Here is a 22,943-nt window from a genome sequence, read left to right as displayed (position 1 = left end):
GAAACCTGGAGTTACCCCGATTCCTCCCTGCCCCTCGCCAGCTCAGTCCTTTGCTGCGTCCCAACACTCGTGCCTCAGAAGATCTCTTAAATCTGCCTTGTGAGGCCCACGCCCACCGCTACTGCCTCACGGGGCTCCTGGCCATCAGTAGTAGTCTCCAGACTGCTCTGCCAGCCTCCCCCTCACTCCCTTCCAATCCATTTCCCACCCAGCAGGCAGAGGCAAATCCATGCTCATTACTCAATGCCTTTCCTCGGCACAGAGAATAAAAATCTGTATTTTATTCTGGATTTCTCTGTCCAGCCATGGAAAGGTGATTCACCGCTGGCAGCCCCTTTTCTCCCCTAGCCAAGAGAGTTAGCACTGTCCAAATGGCCTGGCCCTGGTCCTGGGGTACTGGTGTCCCCTGGGGCAGGGCCCTCCCCGGCTGCCCACCTTCTCCCATTTCTCTCATCTGTCTGCCCCACAGCCAGGGACCTGGGTGGGTTTTTCCCTCTAAGCCCCCATGTGCTGTGTGACCTTGGCCCAGCCTCTGCCCTTCTCTGGGCCAAGTTTCCCAGGTAACTGTAGAAAAAAGGCTCTAGCCTGCGCCCACCAGCTCTGCCCTCTGGGAGCTTCTGGCCTAATCCATTCATTCACCACCTGTGTGGTGCTCAGCACCTGAGCTGGTGCAGTTTAGTGGCCACCAGAGATCCTTCTGTCTCTCTGGGCTCAGGGGGAGCTTGTCACCAAATGACACTAACTGGCAGGCTGATTCCAGCCTAGGGTCATCACCTCTCCTCAATCTAGGAGGACTTCTGAGAGGAAGCAGAGCTTGTGGGTGAAGGAGCAGATGGAGGAGAGGGGAGGCTGGGATGAGGCCCCAAGCTCAGAGGCTGGAAGTGTCTATTTCTGTGTGTCCCCATGCAACCCCCAGGCTTCATCGGTTACGCCCCCAACCTCAGCAAGCTGGTGGCCGAGTGGGAGGGCCAGGACAGTGACAGTGACCAGCTCTTTTACACCAAGATCTTCTTGGACCCGGAGAAGAGGGTAAGTCAGTGGGTGGGGCTGGGGAATCCTGGGTCCCATGGGCCAGGCTGCACTGGGAGTAGCCCCTCCAGGGCCTGAACCCCTGGGTTGGCCTTGACCTCCCCAGTTACCCATTCGTCGATTCACTGATTTATCTAGCAGACACACCGACAGGTGCAGGGCAGGGATGCGGCAGTGAACAAGACAGTCAGGGTCTCTGCCCTCATGGACCCTCAAGGAGGGAAACAGGAATTGGCAACCTCCTGTCAGGTAGTGGTGATGGTGATGGAAGGAATGACAGACTGAGCCACCCCTTCCCCACTCTGCCCGGGTGGTTCCTGGGGGGCTGATGAGAGCTTGGTAAGCCTGTCTGGAAGCTGGGGTCACCAAGGGGAGTGGGGGGAGCAGAACCAGGCCAGGGCAGCCCCAGATCCGGCCAGTATCCTCCTGGGAGACGGGAAACTCTGCAGGGTCAGGATTCCGGGATTCTGCCTTGCTTGCCCCACCCCCCAAGTCCCCATCTATGCTGTGCTGTGTGACCTAGGGTAAGTCCCTTTCCCTCTCTGGGCCTCAGTTTTTTTTAAAGTCTTTTTTAAAATTGATTATGCCATTATAGTTGTTCTATTTGCCCACCTTCATCCCCCTCCACCCCGCACACCCCTCCCCCACCATTCCCTCCTTTACTTTATGACCACATGTTTCAAGTTCTTTAAATTCTATATTTCCCATACTATTCTTGCCCTCCCCCCTGTCTGTTTTCTACCTACTGTCTATGCTACTTATTCTCTGTACCTTCTCCCCCCTTCTCCTTCTCCCACTCCCCTGTTGCTAACCCTCCATGAAATCTTCATTTCTATGGTTCCGCTCCTGATCTAGTTGTTCTCTTAGTTTGCTTTTGTTTTAGGTGTGGTTGTTAATAACTGTGAGTTTGCTGTCCTTTCATTGTTCATATTTTTTATCTTCTTTTTCTTAGATAAGTCCCTTTAACATTTCATATAATAAGGGCTTGGTGATGATGAACTCCTTGAATTTGATCTTATCTGAGAAGCACTTTATCTGCCCTTCCATTCTAAATGAAAGCTTTGCTGGATAGAGCAATCTTGGATGTAGATCTTTGGATTTCATGACTTGGAATACTTCTTTCCACTCCCTTCTTGCCTGTAAGGTGTCTTTTGAGAAATCAGCTGACAGTACTTCCACCAAGACGGAGGCGTAGGTGGAAGCACTGCGCCTTCTCGTACAACTAAGTTTAAAAACAACAAAGTTTTAGCAACAAAAACACAGCCAAACCACAGAAAGTTGAACTACATGGAAGTCTGACAACAACGAACCCTTCAGCCAAACCGGTAAGAGGGGCAGAGCCACCAGCAGAGTGGGGTCGGGCAGGAAAGATCCACCATCGCGCAACCCAGGTGTGCCTGCAGCCGTGGGTGGATCCCAGGTGTGGAGAAGCGGGTGGACCCACTGAGGGCTGATCGCAGTCACACATTAGTGTGCAGATAAACCAGGCAAAGGAGTGAGCAAAGACAGACCTCGAAGGCCCCAGTGGCAGGAAGCGGCAGATGGAACCGCCATTGTCCCTCTCTGACCCCGCCCCCCACATACAGCCTCACAAACCAGCGACCTGGGTGGCCCCGCCCTGGTGAACAACTAAGGCTCCACTCCTCATACGTAACAGGCACGAACAGATCAAAACATGGCTCAAGAACAACTCAGAACCCCAGAGCCAATAAATCTAAGCAATGAAGAAATAGCCAAACTTTCATATGCACAGTTCAAAACACTGTTGATCAGGATGATCACAGAATTGGTTGATTTTAGTCACAAATTAGAGGAACATATAAAGGCTAACCTAATTGAAATGAAGGGAACCAATAGTGATGGAAAGGAAACTGGGACTCAAATCAAAGAAGTGGACTAGAAGGAGGAAAAAAATGACCAAACAGAAAATATGAAGAAACAAGAATTCAAAAAAAATGAGGAGAGGCTTAGGAACCTTCAGGACATCTTTAAACGCTCCAACATCCGAAATATAGGGGTATTAGAAGGGGAAGAGGAACAGCCACAAGTGGAAAACTTATTTGAACAAATAATAAAGGAGAACTTCTCCAATCTGGCAAAGGAAATAGACTTCCAGGAAATCCAGGAAGCTCAGAGAGTCCCAAAGAAGTTGGACCCAAGAAGAAACACACCAAGGCACATCATCATTACATTAGCCAAGATTAAAATGAAGGAGAGAATCCTAGAAGCAGCAAGAGATAAGGGGACAGTCACCTACAAAGGAGTGCCCATCAGACTGTCAGTGGATTTCTCAAAAGACACCTTACAGGCAAGAAGGGGCTGGAAAGAAATATTCCAAGTCATTAAGTCCAAAGACCTACAACCAAGATCTATCCAGCAAAACTTTTCATTTAGAATGGAAGGGCAGATAAAGTGTTTCTCAGATAAGATCAAATTTGAGGAGTTCATCATCACCAAGCCCTTATTATATGAAATGTTAAAGGGACTTATCTAAGAAAAAGAAGATAAAAAAGATGAACAGTGAAAGGACAGCAAACTCACAGTTATTAACAACCACACCTAAAACAAAAGCAAACTAAGAGGACAGCTAGATCAGGAGTGGAAACATAGAAATGAAGATCTCATGGAGGGTTAGCAACAGGGGAGTGGGAGAAGGAGAAGGGGGGAGAAGGTACAGAAAATAAGTAGCATAGACGGTAGGTAGAAAATAGGGGGGAGGGCAAGAATAGTATGGGAAATATAGAATCTAAAGAACTTGAGACTACACTAATGTCATAAACTAAAGGGGGGATGGTGGAGGAGGGGGTGTGCAGGGTGGAGGGGAATGAAGGAGGAAATAGAACAACTGTAATGGCATAATTATTAAAATATATTTTTAAAAATTTAAAAAAAAAGAAATCCACTGACAGTTTGATGGGCACTCCTTTGTAGGTGACTGTCCCCTTAGCTCTTGCTGCTTCTAGGATTCTCTCCTTCATTTTAATCTTGGCTAATGTAATGATGATGTGCCTTGGTGTGTTCCTTCTTGGGTCCAACTTCTTTGGGACTCTCTGAGCTTCCTGGATTTCCTGGAAGTCTATTTCCTTTGCCAGATTGGAGAAGTTCTCCTTTATTATTTGTTCAAATAAGTTTTCCACTTGTGGCTGTTCCTCTTCCCCTTCTAGTACCCCTATATTTCGGATGTTGGAGCGTTTAAAGATGTCCTGAAGGTTCCTAAGCCTCTCCTCATTTTTTTGAATTCTTGTTTCTTCATATTTTTCTGTTTGGTCATTTTTTTCCTCCTTCTAGTCCACTTCTTTGATTTGAGTCCCAGTTTCCTTTCCATCACTATTGGTTTCCTGTGTATTTCCATTCATTTCAATTAGGTTAGTCTTTATATGTTCCTCTAATTTGTGACTAAAATCAACCAATTCTGTGAGCATCCTGATCAACAGTGTTTTGAACTGTGCATCTGATAGGTTGGCTATTTCTTGGTCACTTAGAATTATTGGCTCTGGGGCTTTGAGTTCTTCTTGAGCCATAATATTTTGGTCTGTTTGCACCCGTTAAGTATGAGGAGCAGAGCCTTAAGTGTTCACCAGGGCGGGGCTACCCAGGTCGCTGGTTTGTGGTGCTGTATGTGGGGGCGGGGTCAGAGAGGGTCAATAGCGGTCCCCTCTGCTGCTTCCTGCCACTGGGGCCTGCGAGGTCTGTTTCACTGCTCACTCCTTTGCCTGGTTTATCTGCACATGAATGTGTGACTGTGGTCAGCCAGCCGCCTTGCGCCCTCACTGGGTCTGCCTGTCGCAACCCCACACCTGGGATCCGCCAACCGCCGCCTGAAAATCTGGGTGGGTCTGGCCGTTTTCCTGCCCGACCCACTCCGCCGCTGACTCTGGCTGAACGGTTTGTTGTTGTTGGACTTCCGTATAGTTCAATTTTTTGTGTTTTGGCTGAGTTTCTTGTTATTAAAATTTTGTTGTCTTTAAAATTGGTTGTGCGAGAAGGCACAGTGTTTCCACCTACTCCTCCATCTTGGTGGAAGTCCCCTGGGCCTCAGTTTTTATCATCCACAAAATGACAAATTGAAGCAGCTAGGCCTGTGCAGTGGAAACTATGAATTTTGTCTTTGTTAACTCAGTCCTTCCTCCTCTTTTGCCTCCAGTGACATCACTGCAGAAGCGCAGGGACTAAACAGTACAAGTGGAGCCGCTCTGCAGGGCATGAGGGCGGAGCCTAGAGTGCCCCTTGCTCTGCCTGGTTGAGTGGAGCGGGCAGCACTGTTCCCGTGAACAGGGACTTCAGGGCCAGGCTACCTGGGTTCAAATGCCAACTTAGCTACTTCCTAGCTGTGTGATCTTGGACAAGTTACCCAACCTCTCTGTGCTTTGTTTTAGAAATCTGCACAATGCAATGCAGATGGAATTTTCTCCTGGGGGGGGGTGTGCGGATTAAATTAATGTATATACAACACCTAGAGTAGTGATTGGCACACAGTGTGGTGCCGATCGAGTGTGTGTTGTTATTGTGGTGGTGGCTGCAGTGGGACCAGTTGTTTCCTTGTATTCCTTCCTGTTCTGAGAGCCCCTGCTTCTCTGGAAATGGACTCATTAGGCCACTGGATCCCAGGGTCTTGGCCACTGGCTGGCCTTCCCAGGGCTTCCAGGTAACCTGATGTGACCGGGCAAAGCAGACGTGGGGAGAGGAAGGGGCAGAGTGGGGAGAGTAGACTGCTCATCGTGGCCCGTCCCTGCTGCAGCCTGCTGCCTTCTTTCCTGCAGGAGCGGATCAATATCACCCTGGACCACCGCTGCCGCATCTTCCAGAACCTGGATGGAGCCTTGGGTGAGCCGCCCCCACAGCAGGGGATGGAGAGAGGGCTGGTGAGAAGGAGCTGAGGATTCTAGGCAGGGCCTGAGCCCAAAGGGGAAGAAACCTTGGTTCCTCTCTGTCTGTTGTGTTAGGGGGTCACCTGCCACCCGCCCGGTCCCCAGGCCCCCAGAAACCACCTCGGTATCCTGGGGCAGAGCTGTTTGTCTCTGCGGGTGGAGAAAGTAGAGTCATGAGATCAGCTCACAGAGCCCTCTCAACACCCGGGCAGCGGGGCGGCCTCTCAGCCTGGTGGGAGCTGGGCAGTGCACAAGCGGGCACTGGTCCTGCCCCAGATCCCCGGTCCTTACAGTGAGCCTGCTTTTCTCCTTCCCTCCTCCCAGCTGAAGGCTTCCTAGGTAGGGCGGGGAGTTGGGAAGTGGAGGCTGGTTGCTCCTTGAAACCCACTCACGCCCTCGGACTGAGCCCAAGTCTGTGGTTGGTGATGATGTTGCTTTGCCACTAGCTTGCTGGTGACTTCAGGCAAGACACATGCACTTAAACCTCAGGCCTCAGTTTCCCCATCTTTAGTAAAGAGAAGTTGGGCCAGGTCACTGATTGGGGTTTTCTACGTGGAATACATGGGTCCCTCTGAGAATCTGAGGAAAGCTGTGGCTCCTCTCTCAGGAGAGTGTGGGAACATCACACCCTTCGGCTAAGGTTTCTCGGAGTCCATGAACCCAAGTTAAGAAACTGGATCCAGCCCTGGCTGGTGTGGCTCAAGGAACTGAGCCCCGGCCTGCAAACCAAAGGGTCGCTGGTTTGATTCCCAGTCAGGGCACAAGCTTGGGTTGCAGGCCAGGTCCCCAATGAGGGGCAGGCAAGAGGCAACCACACACTGATGTTTCTCTCCCTCCCTTCTCCTCTCTCTAAAAATAAATAAATTTAAAAAAAATCTGGATCCAGATCACCCTTGGGCGGGCCAGGAGCTTGCCCAGAGGGGCTCCCCTCACATGATCGCCCACCACAGAGCCCTCCCTCTCCCCTCAGGCCCTGGAAAAGGCTGAGCTGTGTTTTATACTTGTCAAACAAGCTGGCTTCCTGTCTTAGTGCAGACCAACAGGGTCCTCGCATGGGGCTTAGGGGCTGTCTCTGCCAGGACAGGATCTGTCCCCCGTCCCTCCCAGGCCCTCCTGTGCAGCTGGCACATACTCAGTGCTGCTCTGCAGGCCCGTCAGAGCGTCACTGCCCAGACCCTGGCGGTAGGGCTCCTCCAGGCTGGGTCTGGAGCTGGGATAAGGGTCACTGTGGATTCTGTGCTCACCCTGTCAGGCGTGGTGCTAGGCGGCTGCCTGACGGACGTGGAGCCCTCCCACTGTTACCCCCATTTCACAGATGAGGACACTGAGGTTGGAAGAGGGGAAGTGACCAGCCCGAGGCATACCCTGCTCACTGGAGGAGAGCTGGGATTCAAGCCCAGCTTGCGAGCCCCAGAGCTTGGCTCCCATGTCTGACCCTATATGGCACTGTGATTTCTCGCCCCCAGATGAGGTTGTGCTAAAGTTTGAAATGGGCCACGTTCGAGCTCGGAACCTGGTCTACGACACGCTCCCGGTCCTGATTCATGGCAATGGGCCCACCAAGGTAGGGAGGGGCCCCAGCCCTGGGGAGAGTGGGAAGGGGTCAGCTTCTCCTTGGGGCCAGGGCACTGACCTTGAATACGAGTTCAGCCTGGAGCCTTCTTTCCCACTGTGGTGGTCGGTAATGCCCTGTCCATCTGCTGGACCACAGGACACGAAGGAGGCCACTGTCCCCACCCAGCCTAGGCTTGGCTGCCCCAGGTCATCCTCACTCTGTCATTTAGTGAATGTTTGACCCAGAGGATGAGGCCTCCTGAGTCATTAACAGGACAGACCGGTCCTCAAGCTCCTGGAGCTACAGACCGGCCCCTGGGGAACTGGCCCTTGGGCGACTGGCCCCTGCTTCACACCACATTCCTCTGAGTGAGGTCCTCAACCACCCAAATCAGAACCACATGGAAGGGAGAGGCAGGGGAGTGTGTTAAAAAGGCAGATTCCCTGACCCCGCCTGAAGCTGCTCCGTGGGAATCTCAGAGGAGCAGGGCCTGGGAATCTGCATTGTGCCAGCTCTCGGCTGATCCAAGGGTGAAAGAGGGCCAGCAGCAAGCCCGCCCTCTGTCCCCTCAGCCCTGGTGACCTCTGGGGGAATGAACATGCTCTCCAAGGCCCACCCAAAGTAGAGTCACAGTCCTGCCCCCACAGGCCCGCCAGGGGCCCCGGAGGGTGCCCCAGTGGTTGCGGGTGGGCGGGATGGCCCGGCTCCTCTCAGCCCCATCGTCCCCACAGCTGCAGCTGAACTACCTGGGCAACTACATTCCGCGCTTCTGGACCTTTGAGACGGGCTGTGTCGTGTGTGACGAGGGCCTGCGGAGCCTCAAGGGCATTGGGGTACGGCTGTCAGAGGTTGGGGGGGGCAATGGGTGATTCTGGAAGAGACTCTCGTCCTTGGTGGAAGGTAAAGGAATCACCTCCCTGTCTGGGGTTCCATCCTCTGCCTCCCCCAGACACCTCCTCCTGGAAGTCTTCTCAGACTACACTTGGCTCCAGCTAACCCCTGGATGCCTGAGTTCCAGCTTTCTGTGCCTGACTGTTCAGGATGTCCTGGGACCCCCTTCCCCATCCCATGAAGTTATTCCTCATTAATGGCCCACTTTAAACCCCACGCTGGCCAGGCTCTCCCAACAGCTTGCCATCAGCGTCCTTGCTCCGAGTCAGGGCTCACGCTGCTTCCGGTCCCCAGCAGAAGCACCCTCCTGCCTCCCTGCCAGCCCCTGCCTCTGCCCACCTGCACGTCCTGCTTGGAGCTCCCTGGCCAGGCCCCTCTCCTGCTAGGTCCCCATGCCTGTGGCCCTGGGTCCCATGGGCCACCCTAGGGGCTCAGTGACGGCACAGTGGGTGGACGTTGCTGGACTCTGCTGCCGCCTTCCCGTGCAGGATGAAGCTCTTCCCGTAGTCCTGGTCGGCGTGTTCATCGAACAGCCCACGCCGTTCCTGTCCCTGTTCTTCCAGCGGCTCCTGCGTCTCCACTACCCCCGGAGGCGGATGCGGCTTTTCATTCACAACCATGTGAGTGGCAGGTGCTTGGTGGGGTTGCCGTGTGTCTTGGGTCCACAAGGTGGCCTGAGACCTCTGAGGAACTGACTGAAGCAGGCTTATCTAGGCCAAGTGGAAGTGGGCAATGGGCTATATTCCTGAATTACTGGGTTGGCTCTGGAGTCAGGCTGGCCCAGTTTGAATCCCAACACCATTGCTTATAGTGGCTGTGTGACCTTGGGCTATTATTCAACCTCTCTGGGCTTTAGTTTTCTCATTTATTAGACAGGGATAATAATCGTGGCGACCACACGGAATTCCTGCAGGGGTTAGCTGAGTTGACATGTGAAGCACTTGGAAGAGTGCCTGGTGCATCGGCAGCACGTAGTAGGTGCACGTAGCTGTTGTCATTACCACTGCCTCCCTCCCGGTCCCAGTCAGTCCTTCCTAATTTGATCTGATGACAGTCAAGTTGGTTTTCACTCCCTGACCATCTTCTGGGGGATCGGGAGGGGCCGGAGGCCTGCTGCGTTGTGCGGAGCAGGCGTGGAATCAGAATTGCCGGTCCCCTGCTTTCCTGCCTGTTCTTCACCAGACAAGGTCCCACCTCTCAGTCTTCGCTTCTCCCAGTGTCCCTAACTGGAAGCCCCAATACACTCTTCAAGTCCTGCCTGCTCTCAAGGCTCCTTGTCTTCCTTAAAGGCTTCTCAGCTGCCCCATCTAGGGTCACCCTGTTCTGAGACCTCTCAGCCCTGACAGTTTGCAACCCCACCCTCAGGGACCTGGGGCCCCACAGCGGGCTCAGCTCTCTGCCCGTGTCCCAGACACCGATCCAGTGGTACCACATGCGGGCGAAGGATGCAGGCGCTGCCCTTGGGAGGCTCCCAGCTTCCCTGGGGACACCGAGCAGCACACCTATGACTTGTGACTTTGGGTGGAAAAAGAGAAGTGTCACAGGCAGTATGTGAGGACCTACTATGTGCTCCGTCTGTCTTGTCGACCTCTGACAAGAACCCTATGAGGAAGGCATGATCGCCCTTCCCTTTTTTTAGAAAAATAATTTTATTTATTTATATTTAGGGCAAGGGGAAGGGAGGGAGATGGAGATGGAGAGAAACATCAATTGGTTGGTTGCCTGTCGCATGCAACTTGACTGGGGACCAAACTTGCAACCCAGGCATGTGCCCTGACAGGGAATCGAACCCACGAGATTTTGCTTTGGAGGACAACACCCAACTGACTGAGCCACACCAGTCAGGGCTCGCCGTCCCTTTTTACAAAAGAGGAAATTTAAGCCAAGACAGGTGAAGTGACTTGTCCAAGGCCACACAGCTATTGTAGCAGGGTCAGGGGGGGCTTCATTCTAAATCCTGGGTTTGGTTCTGAAGATCCTGCTCTCTCTGCTTACCATGGGAGGGGCCCCAGATCTGGGCTTTGTTTTTCAAAGCAAGGTCCGAACGTCACTTGGAGTGTTTTGTAACAAAGCAGATCCCTGTGGCCACCCCATGCTGGCAGAATCAGTGACTCAGGAAGTGGGGTCTGTGGGTTGAGGGTGCCCTCCTGGTGACAGAGGCTCATAAGAGGACTGTGGGCCTGGCCTGGTCAGGGGAGGATGGCCAGAGGATGGCCAGGGAAGGGCACTCCGGGCAGGAGGGCTGGCACGGGCAGAGGTGTGGCGTTCAGGGAAGCAGGTGGCCAGGGAATGAAGCCGACCAGCCTGCAGTAGCAGAAGGTGCTGCGGTCCCTGGGTGGGACCTGGGTCCTCATCTTCACTCCAGCTTCCCCTGCCCCAGGAACAACACCACAAGACTCAGGTGGAGCAGTTCCTGGCGGAGCACAGTGGCGAGTACCAGTCTGTGAAACTGGTGGGCCCCGAGGTGCGGGTGGCGAATGCGGACGCCAGGAACATGGGCGCGTGAGTTGGGGGCTTGGGACACGTGGTTACCTCTGCTGTCGGTGGATGGGGTCAGAGCACCGGACTGGGGACAGGAGTTCAGGGGACTGTGCAGTCTGCCCCCTCTGGGCCTCTGTTGCCGTCTGTCAGATGGGAAATAGTCTCCCCCCTGAGCAGCGCCCCTAGAGTTTGGGAAGCAAATCAGAGAGAGAGAGAGGAATGCAGGGCTGGAAGTCAATAGATGCTGACAGCTAGAGAAACAGTCTCTCATTTTTAGCTTTTATTATCTTTTTAATTTAAAATCTTTATTATATTTTCCCGTTACCATTTATCCCCCATGTACCCCTCCCCCTTTATTATTCAAACAAACAAACAAACAAGTCGTTTGTGTTGACTATGGGAGGATTAGGCCATCCAGATCCAAGGCCGACAGACTTCCCATAAAGGACTAGATAGTGAATCTGTGTGAATGGGCTTCGCAGGCCCAGCTGCAGCCTCTTGGCTCTGCTGGTGGGGTGTCAGCGAGCGGGGCTGGCTTCCAACCACGTTTTATTTATGGACACTGAAGTTTGACTTCATATGATTTTCATGCAACTTATTTGGATTCTTTTCCCCAACCGGTTCCAAATGTAAAAAACACTCTTAGCTCCTGAGCCACGAAACTAGGCAGGGGCTCGCTTTGGACCACAGCCCGTAGGTTCCTGAGGCCTGGAGCAGATGAACAAAAAGAACAGAAAAATTTAAGGCTTTGGTACAAGTTACCAAACTGCGCTCCAGGAAGCAGAGCCAGTTTGCCCCTGGCCCTGGGCAGTGCAGGATCCTGTCTGTGGGCCGTGCTGCCCCCAGTACCGGGTTCTCAGGGCACTTGATACCAGTTGTTAAACTCTGGGCCTGCATCTTGAGAGTCTGGGATCTGCATCAGGGTTTGGGTCTCGTAATTGGGAGGAACTTTTGAGGCAGCTGGTCCCAACCTACACCAGGGCCGGCCTGACCTCTCTAAAGGCCCTTGGCTGGTACCTGATGACCACGTGTGGGTGGGGGTGGACAGTGTAGTTCCACGATCCTGGGTGGGAGGCTGGCACTGGAGCCCCAACCCACTGACCCCGCATCCCCCTGCCCATAGGGACTTATGCCGACAGGACCGTGGCTGCACCTACTACTTCAGCGTGGATGCTGCTGTGGCCTTGACCGAGCCCAAAATCCTGCGACTGCTGATTGAGCAGAACAAGTGAGGCTGTGGGTGGGCTGCAGCAGGTGGGCAGGTGGGCCCAGCAGGAATCCTGGCCCAGCACTACTTGTGATAGACCTGGGCCCAGGCTGGGCGCCTTCCCCTGCCTTTCGCCTCCTCCCCTGCCTTGGCCTCACCTACTGGGCTTGCTCCAGCCTGGCAACCTCATCTTGGTCCAGGATGTTCCCCCTCCCTGCGACAAGCCCTAAGCCACCCCCTCCCACCCTCTGTTCCCGTGGGAGGGAGCAGGTACAGACAGGCCAAACCCCACTCCAGGCCCTACCCCAGGGAGGTGCTTGCTGGTTGAAACACCCTCCCCACCCTTCTGTCCCAAATTCCCAGTGGGCAGAGGGACCCCTCTGAGATGTTCCCTTTCTTAGGAATGTCATTGCCCCCTTGATGACCCGCCATGGGAGGCTGTGGTCGAACTTCTGGGGGGCACTGAGTGCAGACGGCTACTACGCTCGCTCAGAGGACTATGTGGACATTGTTCAGGGGCGGCGCGTGTGAGTACCTGTGGGACTGGGGGGGGGGCACCCTCATCTGTCTTCTTCTTGGCCTTGCAGCGCCGCCATCCCCTTATTGCTCTCAAATTCCTGTTGTACCTGAAGCAAGGAAGACTGCAGTCAGACACAGAGAGGGACTTCCCGACAATTCTCCTGGGCCCTTCCCTTGGTCCCTTACCCTTAGTCTATGACCCTCACCACCGGCCTACGGCCCCTTTGGTCTTTTTCTCTCTCCCTCAGTGGCATCTGGAACGTGCCCTACATCTCAAACATCTACCTGATCAAGGGCAGTGCCCTGCGGGCCGAGCTGCAGCAGACAGACCTGTTCCACCACAGCAAGCTGGACCCTGACATGGCCTTCTGCGCCAATGTCCGGCAGCAGGTCAGCCTTGGGCGGGCCATCGGAGGAGGCCCTGTGGACGGGGAGGTGGGCCGCCTCGTCACCGTAGGCCCTGGAGCTCCTGAGGCTCCAGCAGGGCTGCTCCAAGGTGGGGGCACCTGGGGCACTGGCACGTGGGCTGGACCTCGGGGTCCGTGGGGTCGTTTTGGCAGACCCGGTTTCATACCACCTGTTTTACATACATTTTTGGCAGCGCCTAAAGAAAATGAAACTTTCTGCCTAAACGTGCTCCAAGTAACGTGCCCAGGAGACACCCTCACCCTATTCTTGTGTCCCACCCAGTATTTTTTTTTGTGGCTATTAAAATTTTTTTAAATTGATTTTAGAGAGGGATGAAAGGAGAAGAAGGGAGAGAGAGAGAGAGAGAGACAGAGAGAGATCAGTTTTTTGTTCCACTTCTTGATGCATTCATTGGTTGATTTTTGTATGTGCCCTGACTGGGGATGGAACCCACAACCTTATTGTATCAGGACTATGCTCTAACCAATTGAGTCTGGGAGTCAAGGCTGTAGCTATTTTTTTAATGTGACAGCTTGTTGATGTTTACCCCTGCGCCCCAAACTTCAGGATCAGAACTCCACCCTCTTCTTGTGCACATTCACTCTTTCATTCCTGTTCCGTCCTCCAGGAAGCCTTCCCTGATTGCATCCCCAGGGTCAGGGCTGGGCCAGGTGTTGGGGACATGGGGCGACCCTTACTCTCGTACTGGGCTCCAGATCTTATGAACTCGAAGCTGGGGGGCGGAGGGAGCTGCAGGCAGGCCCACCCTGGGGAGTGCAGGGGAGGGTCGGGTCTCCTTCATCCCCATCTCCTCTCTCCAGGATGTGTTCATGTTCCTAAGCAACCGGCACACCTTCGGCCACCTGCTGTCCTTGGACAACTACCAGACCACTCACCTCCACAATGACCTCTGGGAGGTGTTCAACAACCCTGAGGTGAGGCCCTGGGTGGGTGGCAAGGGGCAGGAGCAGAAGCGACCCCATGGGTGTAGCCTGAGTCACTCCCTCTCAGAGCCTGACCATGCTGGGACCCTGTGGGCCACCTGCCTCCCTCCACCACAGGGGATCTGTCGGGCTAGGGTGGGGAGAAAAGGGCAGTTTGAGAGGCAGCGCCATCTAGTGGACAAGGAATGAAGAGTCAGAGGCCCATCAGCTGTGACTTAGTTGAGCCACCCAGCCTTTGGGGCCTCAGTAATCTGAGCTCTAAAATGGGTGTATTGTCCCTGCCTGCCTTGGCCCTGAGGGTGTTGTGATGCTCAGAGGAGGAGAAAGTTGTGACAGTGTTCCTGGACATTGTGAGCTCGTGGTTGACGTGGGCACATGCCTACACCTTCACAGAGACCTGCACACACAGGCACATGTGTCATACACATGCAACGCCAGCTGCTGTGGGCACACCTGTGCTCTCGCACGACACACACACACCCAGTGGGCACAGGCGCAGCACGGCTCCCGCAGGCAGGCACATGTTCTCTTCCAACATGTGCGGCCTGGGGGGAGGAACGCCCTCTTGGAGCATCCCGTGGGGCTGGGTGAGGGGCGAGTCTGCTGGCCCAGGCCAGGCCCCAGGACGCCAGCCCGCTGCCCCTCCCCACAGGACTGGAAGGAGAAGTACATCCATGAGAACTACACCAAGGTGCTGGCGGGGAAGCTGGTGGAGATGGTGAGGACTGGGCGGCACCCCAGAAGAGAGCTATGGGATTTATACCTGTGGGGGGCGGTGGGGGGTGGAGGACAGGGGAACGAACAGGCTGCGCTGGGGGAGGAGGGAGGCACGTTTCATTGCTCTGGCAGTGCCCGGCCAAGGGAACGGGCAGCGGGGGCGGGGTAACCCTTCTTCCTGCTGCCACTTGCCAGCTGGGGACCCAGGCAGAAAGGGGAAGGATAACACCCCAAATGTGGTCTCAACTGTGGACCACGGCCAGTGGGCCAGGAGTGAGAAGGGGGTGTTCCTCTACTTCCCCCAAGCTGGCGGGCCTTTGCTGCCTCGGTGCCCACACTGGCAGCTCTGCGACCTTGGCCAGCTCTGCGCTGCAGAGGGCCATGGGATCGGGGGAGGCTGAGGCGGTAACACCCTGGACCCCTGTGACGGAGCCCTGCCCTCCCCAGCCATGTCCGGACGTCTACTGGTTCCCCATCTTCACGGAGGCGGCCTGTGACGAGCTGGTGGAGGAGATGGAGCACTACGGCCAGTGGTCTTTGGGGGACAACAAGGTGGGGCTCCTAGGCGCAGGGCAGGAGGCACCCCTCCATCTGTGCCTGCCCTCTGGACTCTTCTCCTGGCACGCTAGCCAACCTCTCTGGGACTCTGTTGATGGGGGTGCTGGTGGGGGTGCCTGCAGGCACTTAGGAGTAGGGGTCTTGAGAAAAACGATGGGGTGCTGGTCCCCAGCTGCCAGGGCCACTGGGTGTCTTGAGTTGCCTTAATCTTGAGGCGCTAGGCTTCCAGTTCCCGGTTTGTTATTAGAGGGAGTGAGTCCCCCCCAGACCTGGTGTGGGACGGGGGAGGAATGAGTGGGTGTGGACCAGGAAGAATTAGGAAGGGCTTCTCAGACAGCAGACCAAGTGGCATTCTGCTGAAGGAGGGCCCCCAGACCTGCTCTCACCTTGGGCAGTTCGGTAACCCTGGGCCAGCGTGTCTCCGAGACTGGCCGGCCTTGACCTGGCGGCTGACTGATCTGTGGCTCTGGTTGCCTGCCTCGTCCACGTGCTGTGGAGGCTGTGCGAACCTCCAGAACCCGGTAATGGGCGCAGCCCATGCGTTCCGGGGTCTGGTTAATCCCTGTGCCCCGGCCACCAGGCTGGCCCGGGACCTGTGGCCCTCTCTGTGTTGGTTTTCCATGCAGTGTAACAAATCACCACCAAGTTTAAACGGCTTAAAACAGCACCATTTATTTTGCCCAGGGTTCTGCGGGGCGGGAGTCTGGGTGTGGGTTAGCTGGGGCCCGTGCCCAGGGTCTCACGGGGCTGCCATCTAGGTGTCGGCTGGGGCTGGTGCTCATGTGTCACTCTGGTCCTGGGCCAGGCTCCCTCGGCAGAATTCATCCCTTGCAGTGGTAGCACTCGTGCTGACTGGCTTCTTCCAGCCAGCAGGAAGCTTCTCTGCCTTCCAGATCCTCCTTTAAAGGGCTCTCCTGGGATAGGATCCCTTTGGATTAAACCCAAGTCAATTTACTAGTGACCTTAATCACGCCTGCAAAACCCCTTCTCTTTTGTCCTTATAACCTGACCTTATCCCATCAGGTTCAAGGTCAAAGGGATGGGATTAGACAGGCTTTGGGAGTCAGGGGCCATCTTAGAAGTCTGCTGACCACCCTGCCTGGGTCACTTCCAGGACAGCCGCATCCAGGGTGGCTATGAAAACGTGCCCACCATTGACATCCACATGAACCAGATCAACTTTGAGCGGGAGTGGCACAAGTTCCTGGTGGAATACATCGCGCCCGTGACGGAGAAGCTCTACCCCGGCTACTACACCAGGGTGGGCAGGCCTGGGGGCGGCCAGGACCAGGGTAGGGGGCAGAGTGTCTGGGGAGGGGAGAGGAGCAGTCCCTGCTTGGGCAGAGGCCTCCATATTTGGTCTCCAGGCTGGCAGGTGCGAAGTCTCCTCCCATCAGGTGTCGGGACCAGGGGAGGTGGGGCCACTCTGCCTGTAGCCTGTAACATCCCCAGTGACCATCTGAGTCCTTCCTCTGTGTCCTTTACCCCCACCTCGGTGACTCCTGTGCCAGCTCACCAGATGGACAAGCCCCCAGTCAGCCGGCCAGCATGCCCTTTCCTTTCCGCGGCTGGCCTTCAGCCCCGTCACTGGTGGGGCCGCTTTGGCCTTTATACCCTCATCACTCATCGACCTCCCTCTTCCCGTGGTTTTGTCCAGATGCCTGCGTTGGGCCTTTGGGCGTGCCTGCGCCCTGCCCACCAGCCTAGATTCATTCATTCCACCCTTCCTGCTTCCTCCTCCCTTCCTCCCTCCCCTCTCTTCTCTCCCTCTCTCCCTTCTGTCCTTTCTTTCCTCCCATTGCTTATTGTATTTGTTCCATTACCATTTGCCCTCTTTGTACCCTCTTTTACCTCCCCCCACCCCACCCCCACAATCACCCCACTGGTGTCCCTGTCCATGGGTCCTTTTTGTTTGATCCCTCCACCCCCAACCTACCCCACCCCCCAGAGCTGTCAGCCTGCTCTCTGTGTCTGTCCCTCTTTCCTTGCTACTTAGTTTGTCCATTAGATTCCACATATGAGTGAATCCCTGTGGTACTTGTCTTTCTCTGACTGGCTTATTTCACTTAGCATAATGCTCTCCAGGCTAATCCCCGCGCCCCGACATTTTTATTGAGGATCTTTTCTGTGCCAGGCACTGGAGAACCCAGCGTTAGACAGACCTGCCCTTAGGGGGCCGACCTTCCCTCGGAGTGGATGGGGGACCCTTCCGCACACCCCCGCCTTTCCTGGCCTTTGCTGCCTCTAACGCCGGTCCCCTGTGTCACTTCCCCGGCACAGGCCCAGTTCGACCTGGCCTTCGTTGTCCGCTACAAGCCCGATGAGCAGCCCTCACTGGTGCCACACCACGATGCGTCCACCTTCACTATCAACATCGCCCTGAACAGGGTCGGGGTGGATTATGAGGTGAGCAGGGGCCCCCTGGCCCGGGGAGCAGGAGGGAGAGGGCTGTGGACACGACAGAGCAAGGGCCCAGGGGGCCTGGAGCCTGTGGCCTGCACCTGGTGCTGCCTCCCCTCGCTCTGGGGCCTCAGGCAATCTCTTGGCGTCTCGGCTTCCTCATACCTTAGGCGGGAAAACTTAGAGTGCTCCCCACAGAGCAGTGAGGTCGAAGTGAGCTCATCTGGGTAGGTGCTCGAGTGCCCCCACGGCGAGTGCTCATGGAAGGGCAGCTGTAGCAGCAGTGTGTTGGGGTCTGTGACGCCCGTGGAAGGGGGCTGCTTTGTGCATGACTAAACCCGGGGTTCCTCACTGTGGGGCGCAGGCAGGGGGCTGGAGGGGAAATCTGGGGAAACCAGGACCACATGAGAGGGAGGTGGGAGCAGTTCTGGGGGCCTCATGGCCCCAGGGGAGGCCTCTAGGTGTGATCAGCTGTGGAGCCATGTCTACCCACTCATCCACCCACCCACCCACCCATCCATCCACCCACCCACTTATCCATCCATCCACCCATACATCCATCTACCCATCCACCCATCTACCCATCCATCTACCAATCCATCCATCCATCCATCCATCCATCCATCCATCCATCTACCCATCCATCCATCTATCCATCCATCTACCCATCCATCCATCCATCCATCCATCCATCCACCCATCTACCCATCCACCCATCTACCCATCCATCCATCCATCCACCCATCCACCCATCTACCCATCCACCCATCTATCCATCCATCCATCCATCCATCCATCCATCCATCCATCCATCCATCTACCCATCCACCCATCTATCCATCCATCCATCCATCCATCCATCCATCCATCCATCTATCTACCCATCCATCCATCCATCCATCCATCTACCCATCCATCCATCCACTCACCTGTCCACCCATCCACCCATCTATCCATCCATCCATCCATCTATCCATCCATCCATCCACTCACCCGTCCACCCATCCACCCATCTACCCATCCATCCATCCATCCATCCATCCATCCATCCATCCATCCATCCACCCATTTACCCATCCACCCATTTACCCATCCATCTACCCATCCATCCATCCACCCATCCATCCATCCAACCACCCATCCATCCACCCACCCATCCACCCATCTATCCATCCATCCACGCATCCATCCATCCGTCCACCCATCCATCCATCCATGCACCCACCCACCCACCCACCCATTCATTCATTCATCCATCCATCTATCCATCTACCCACCCATTCATTCATTCACTTTGAAAGCTGCTCTTTTTTTAAATTTTTTTATTGATTATGCTGTTACAGTTGTTCTATTCCCCCCTTCATTCCCCTCCACCCTACCCCCCATCCCCACCATTACCCCCCCTTTAGTTTATGTCCATGTGTCTCAAGTTCTTTAGATTCTATATTTCCCATGCTATTCTTGCCCCCCCATCTATTTTCTATCTACTGTCTATGCTACTTATTTTCTGTACCTTCTCCCCCTTCTCCTCCTCCCACTCCCCTGTTGCTAACCCTCCTTGAGATTTTCATTTCTATGTTTCCACTCCTGATCTAGCTGTCCTTCTAGTTTGCTTTTGTTTCAGGTGTGGTTGTTAATAACTGTGAGTTTGTTGTCCTTTCATTCTTCAGGTTTCTTTAACTTCTTTTTCTTAGATAAGTCCCTTTAACATTTCATATAATAAGGGCTTGGTGATGATGAACTCCTTGAATTTGATCTTATCTGAGAAGCACTTTATCTGTCCTTCCATTCTAAATGGAAGTTTTGCTGGATAGAGCAATCTTGGTTGTAGGTCTTTGGATTTCATAACTTGGAATACCTCTTTCCAGCCCCTTCTTGCCTGTAAGGTCTCTTTTGAGAAATCTGCTGACAGTCTGATGGGGACTCCTTTGTAGGTGACTGTCCCCTTAGCTCTTGCTGCTTCTAGGATTCTCTCCTTCGTTTTAATCTTGACTAATGTAATGATGATGTGCCTTGGTGTGTTTCTTCTTGGGTCCAACTTCTTTGGGACTCTCTGAGCTTCCTGGATTTCCTGGCAGTCTATTTCCTTTGCCAGATTGGGGAAATTCTCCTTTATTATTTGTTCAAATAAGTTTTCCACTGGTGGCTGTGCCTTTCCCCCTTCTGGTACCCCTATAATTCGGATGTTGGAGTGTTTAAAGATGTCCTGAAGGTTCCTAAGCCTCTCCTAATTTCTTTGAATTCTTGCTTCTTCACTGTTTTCTGTTGGGCCATTATTTGCTTTCTTCTGGTCCACTCCATTGATTTGAGTCCCAGTTTCCTTTTCATTGCTATTGGTTTCCTGTGCAATTCCATTCATTTCAATTAGTTTCGCCTTCATATATTTGTCTAATTTGTGGCTATAATCAACCAGTTCTGTGAGGATCCTGATGACCAGTGTTTTAAACTGTGCGTCTGAGAGTTTTGCTATTTCTTCATCACTTAGATTTATAGGCTCTGGGGCTTTGAGATCTTCTTGAGCCATTTTTGGTCTGTTCTCGCCCTTTAAGTGTGAGGAGCGGAGCCTTGGACTACCAGGTCGCTGGGTTGTGACGCTGTATGTGGAGGTGGGGTCAGAGCAGGGAAATGGCAGCGCCTTTCTTGCTGCTTGCCACGGGGACCAGCTGGGTCCCGGTCCAATCGCCCACTCCCTCGCTTGTGTATCCGCGCACAAATGCGCGACCACAGTCAACCCGCAGCCCTGCTCCCTCGCTGTTTCCCCGCGGTTGCTCGCTCGGTCGCTCGCTCGGTCGCTCACTAGGTCCAACCCTGCGCCTGGATTCCGCGCCTGAGTCCGTCTGACCGAGTTTTCCTGTGCAACCCTGCTCCACCAGCTGCTGGTTTCGCCCCTTACTGGTCAGGCTGAAGAATTTGTTGTTAACAGACTTCCGAAAAGTTCAATTTTCTGTGTTCTGGCTGTGTTTTCTGTTGCTAATATTTAGTTGTCTCTAAACTTGGTTGTGTGAGAAGGCAGGGCTTATCCACCTATGCCTCCATCTTGGCGGAAGTCTCTCGAAAGCTGCTCTTTTAAAGGAGTTTTTTTTGGGCTCAGTCCTGGGTTAGTCACCGTGAAGGACACCCATTAAAATACCTATGTTTTTTGAGAGTTGACAATATACCAGGGGACACTGGGAATATCTGAAGACATTTTGGATTGTCATGACTCTGGGGGTGCTGCTGGCATTTAGTGGGTCGAGGCCGGGACGTCCAGACAGCCCCCACGGGAAAGAGCAGTCCGGCCCTTAGGGGTGACCCTGTGTAACAAACGGTGTGATGTACTGAGACCACTGAGCTGCCACTCACAGGTAGTCACGTTCGGAGAGTTTGTGTTGTGTGCATTTTACCACAATGAAGAAAAAGGAATTATCTGGCTCAAAACGTGCACAGAGATGAGGCTGAGAAACCGGCCCTAGGCTCTTACTTGAATTACCTTACTGAATTCTCACCACCCCGTGCAATTTAACACCCATTTTCCAGGAGGGAAACCGAGGCTCAGTTGGTCACAAGTTAGTAAAGGCTGTGGCCGAACATTTGCCCAGGGCTTCCTGACTCTTGATCACTCTGAGTGACTTCCTTAGGCAGCTGATGGCTGTCACTCCACAAGGTGTACCAGGCAGGCTGTGCGGAGGGCTACTTAGCTGTGGGGGGCTCAGATGGGAGAATGGGGGTGGCAGGTGAAGGGCCTAGCTTCCTGATGGGGAGCTGACACTTCCTGTTGGGGAACTGACACTTCCTGTCTCCCAGGGCGGGGGCTGTCGGTTCCTGCGCTACAATTGCTCCATCCGGGCCCCACGGAAGGGCTGGGCCCTCATGCATCCCGGGAGACTCACGCACTACCACGAGGGGCTCCCCACCACCAAGGGCACCCGCTACATCTCCGTGTCCTTCGTCGACCCCTAATTGGCCAGGTCCAGCCACCTCGGGCCTTTTCCTCTCTGCCAACAACCACTGCCCAGCAGCCTCTGGGGCCTCAGGGTCCCAGGGAATCTGGTCCAGCCTCCAGGTTCCTGACCTCCTGTTGCTTCCGGAGCCATCGTCGGAGAGACTGGGCTGCAGGCCAGGGGCGAGGACGCCTCCTTGGCTGGGGCTGGCCTGGTGCTCTGGACCCAGCCCCGGGAGAGGCTGCGGGTTCACTTTCCCTGTGTTGTGCCAGCTCACTTGTCTTCCTGAAAATCCTTTTCCACTTGTCTTCCTGAAATACCCGGTGCCCCAACCTCTGGTTCTTCCATCCATGACACTTGAGTAGAACGGACTTTATGCAGCTGCCTGGAGAGACTAGGGGCCCGGAGCCACGCCCCAGAGCTTCTCCCAGGCCTCAGGATAGACACAGAGACCGGAGTCAGGTTCAAGTTCCCACCCTGACCGTGGGACGGCTGAAGCCCCTCCTTTCCTGGCTCCCATCATCAAGCAAAACATTGTCCCCTGGAGACGGTGACTCAGCCAGCCTCCGGAAGACAGGAGAGGCATGGATGTCATCCCCTACTGGATCCTTGCTGGGGGGGACGGGGGTGATATGTCCTCACACTGGCTGCATCACCCCGTCCCAGATGTCTCTGGAAAGCGGGACAGACGGAAACAGGAGAGTTTGTATTAAAAGTCATTCAAACCACGGAGTGGGAGATCCTTGGGTGGGTGAGCGTGGGCGTGTCAGGGGGTACGTGTCTGCGGGGAGAGGGCTCAAGATCCCGTGGCTGGCAAGAAAGGCTGTGAGGAGACTCGGGGTCTGTGTTTCACAAACCAGGCCCGTGATCTTGGTGTCATTTGTCTGTTCCGTAAACCCTGATGTGCGGGCAACGTCCTGGCTGCAGGGGGCACGCTTCTTTATCTGTCAGCCTCTGCATCAGGGGTCACCTCCTCTCTGAAGCCTTCGCCGACTACCCTTCCTGCAAACATGCACATCGGAGAAGAGAGAACTTCCAAACTTCTGGCGGCCCCTCTGTACCCTGGACAGACTCCTCATCACACCGACTGACTCAGGGCATTTATTATAACAAAAGCTAGCCTCAATCCGCCCCTTGCTGTGGGCCGGCCATTCTGTCTATCAGGCACTCAGCACACAGTGCTCTGTGGGTAGAGATGTTATTTTCTTTTTATAGATGAAGAAATGTAGGCTCAGAGAGGCCAAGAAATTGGCCTAATGTCACAGGTAAGTGGTAGCGACAGGGATTTGAGTATGATTTCAGCAGCAACCTGGCCCCTGTCCCCAGGTGCCCTGTAGTTAGCAGTGGCAGGAAGAACCAAATGCAGTTCACCCTGGACCCCCCGTGCCATGCGGCTGTCAGAACCACTCTGGGGAGCAGGACGGACTAACTAGTGGCTTGTGTTAA

At 54.5% G+C, this 22,943-nt stretch overlaps 1 protein-coding gene across 1 annotated transcript in view; it reads left to right on the top strand.

Annotated features, from left to right (window-relative positions):
- The window catches only part of PLOD1 (procollagen-lysine,2-oxoglutarate 5-dioxygenase 1), a 29,572-nt gene extending 7,347 nt beyond the window's left edge, over positions 1-22,225 (top strand). Inside the window, exons 5-19 of the mRNA XM_053660283.1 lie at positions 917-1,029; positions 5,790-5,853; positions 7,364-7,461; positions 8,184-8,285; positions 8,832-8,963; positions 10,724-10,845; positions 11,948-12,052; positions 12,433-12,558; positions 12,799-12,940; positions 13,780-13,893; positions 14,555-14,620; positions 15,067-15,171; positions 16,292-16,438; positions 17,458-17,583; positions 21,361-22,225. Coding sequence (XP_053516258.1) covers positions 917-1,029; positions 5,790-5,853; positions 7,364-7,461; positions 8,184-8,285; positions 8,832-8,963; positions 10,724-10,845; positions 11,948-12,052; positions 12,433-12,558; positions 12,799-12,940; positions 13,780-13,893; positions 14,555-14,620; positions 15,067-15,171; positions 16,292-16,438; positions 17,458-17,583; positions 21,361-21,516 — 1,718 coding nt within the window. The 3' untranslated portion in view covers positions 21,517-22,225. The remainder of the gene's footprint in view (positions 1-916; positions 1,030-5,789; positions 5,854-7,363; positions 7,462-8,183; positions 8,286-8,831; positions 8,964-10,723; positions 10,846-11,947; positions 12,053-12,432; positions 12,559-12,798; positions 12,941-13,779; positions 13,894-14,554; positions 14,621-15,066; positions 15,172-16,291; positions 16,439-17,457; positions 17,584-21,360) is intronic.
- Positions 22,226-22,943: the final 718 nt, after the last annotated feature.

The sequence above is a fragment of the Artibeus jamaicensis genome, unplaced genomic scaffold (genome assembly GCF_021234435.1).
Source record: "Artibeus jamaicensis isolate MK-2021 breed Jamaican fruit bat unplaced genomic scaffold, CSHL_Jam_final scaffold_847, whole genome shotgun sequence".
In the NCBI taxonomy this organism is placed as follows: Eukaryota; Metazoa; Chordata; class Mammalia; order Chiroptera; family Phyllostomidae; genus Artibeus; species Artibeus jamaicensis.
This window is presented reverse-complemented; position numbering and strand designations above follow the sequence as displayed.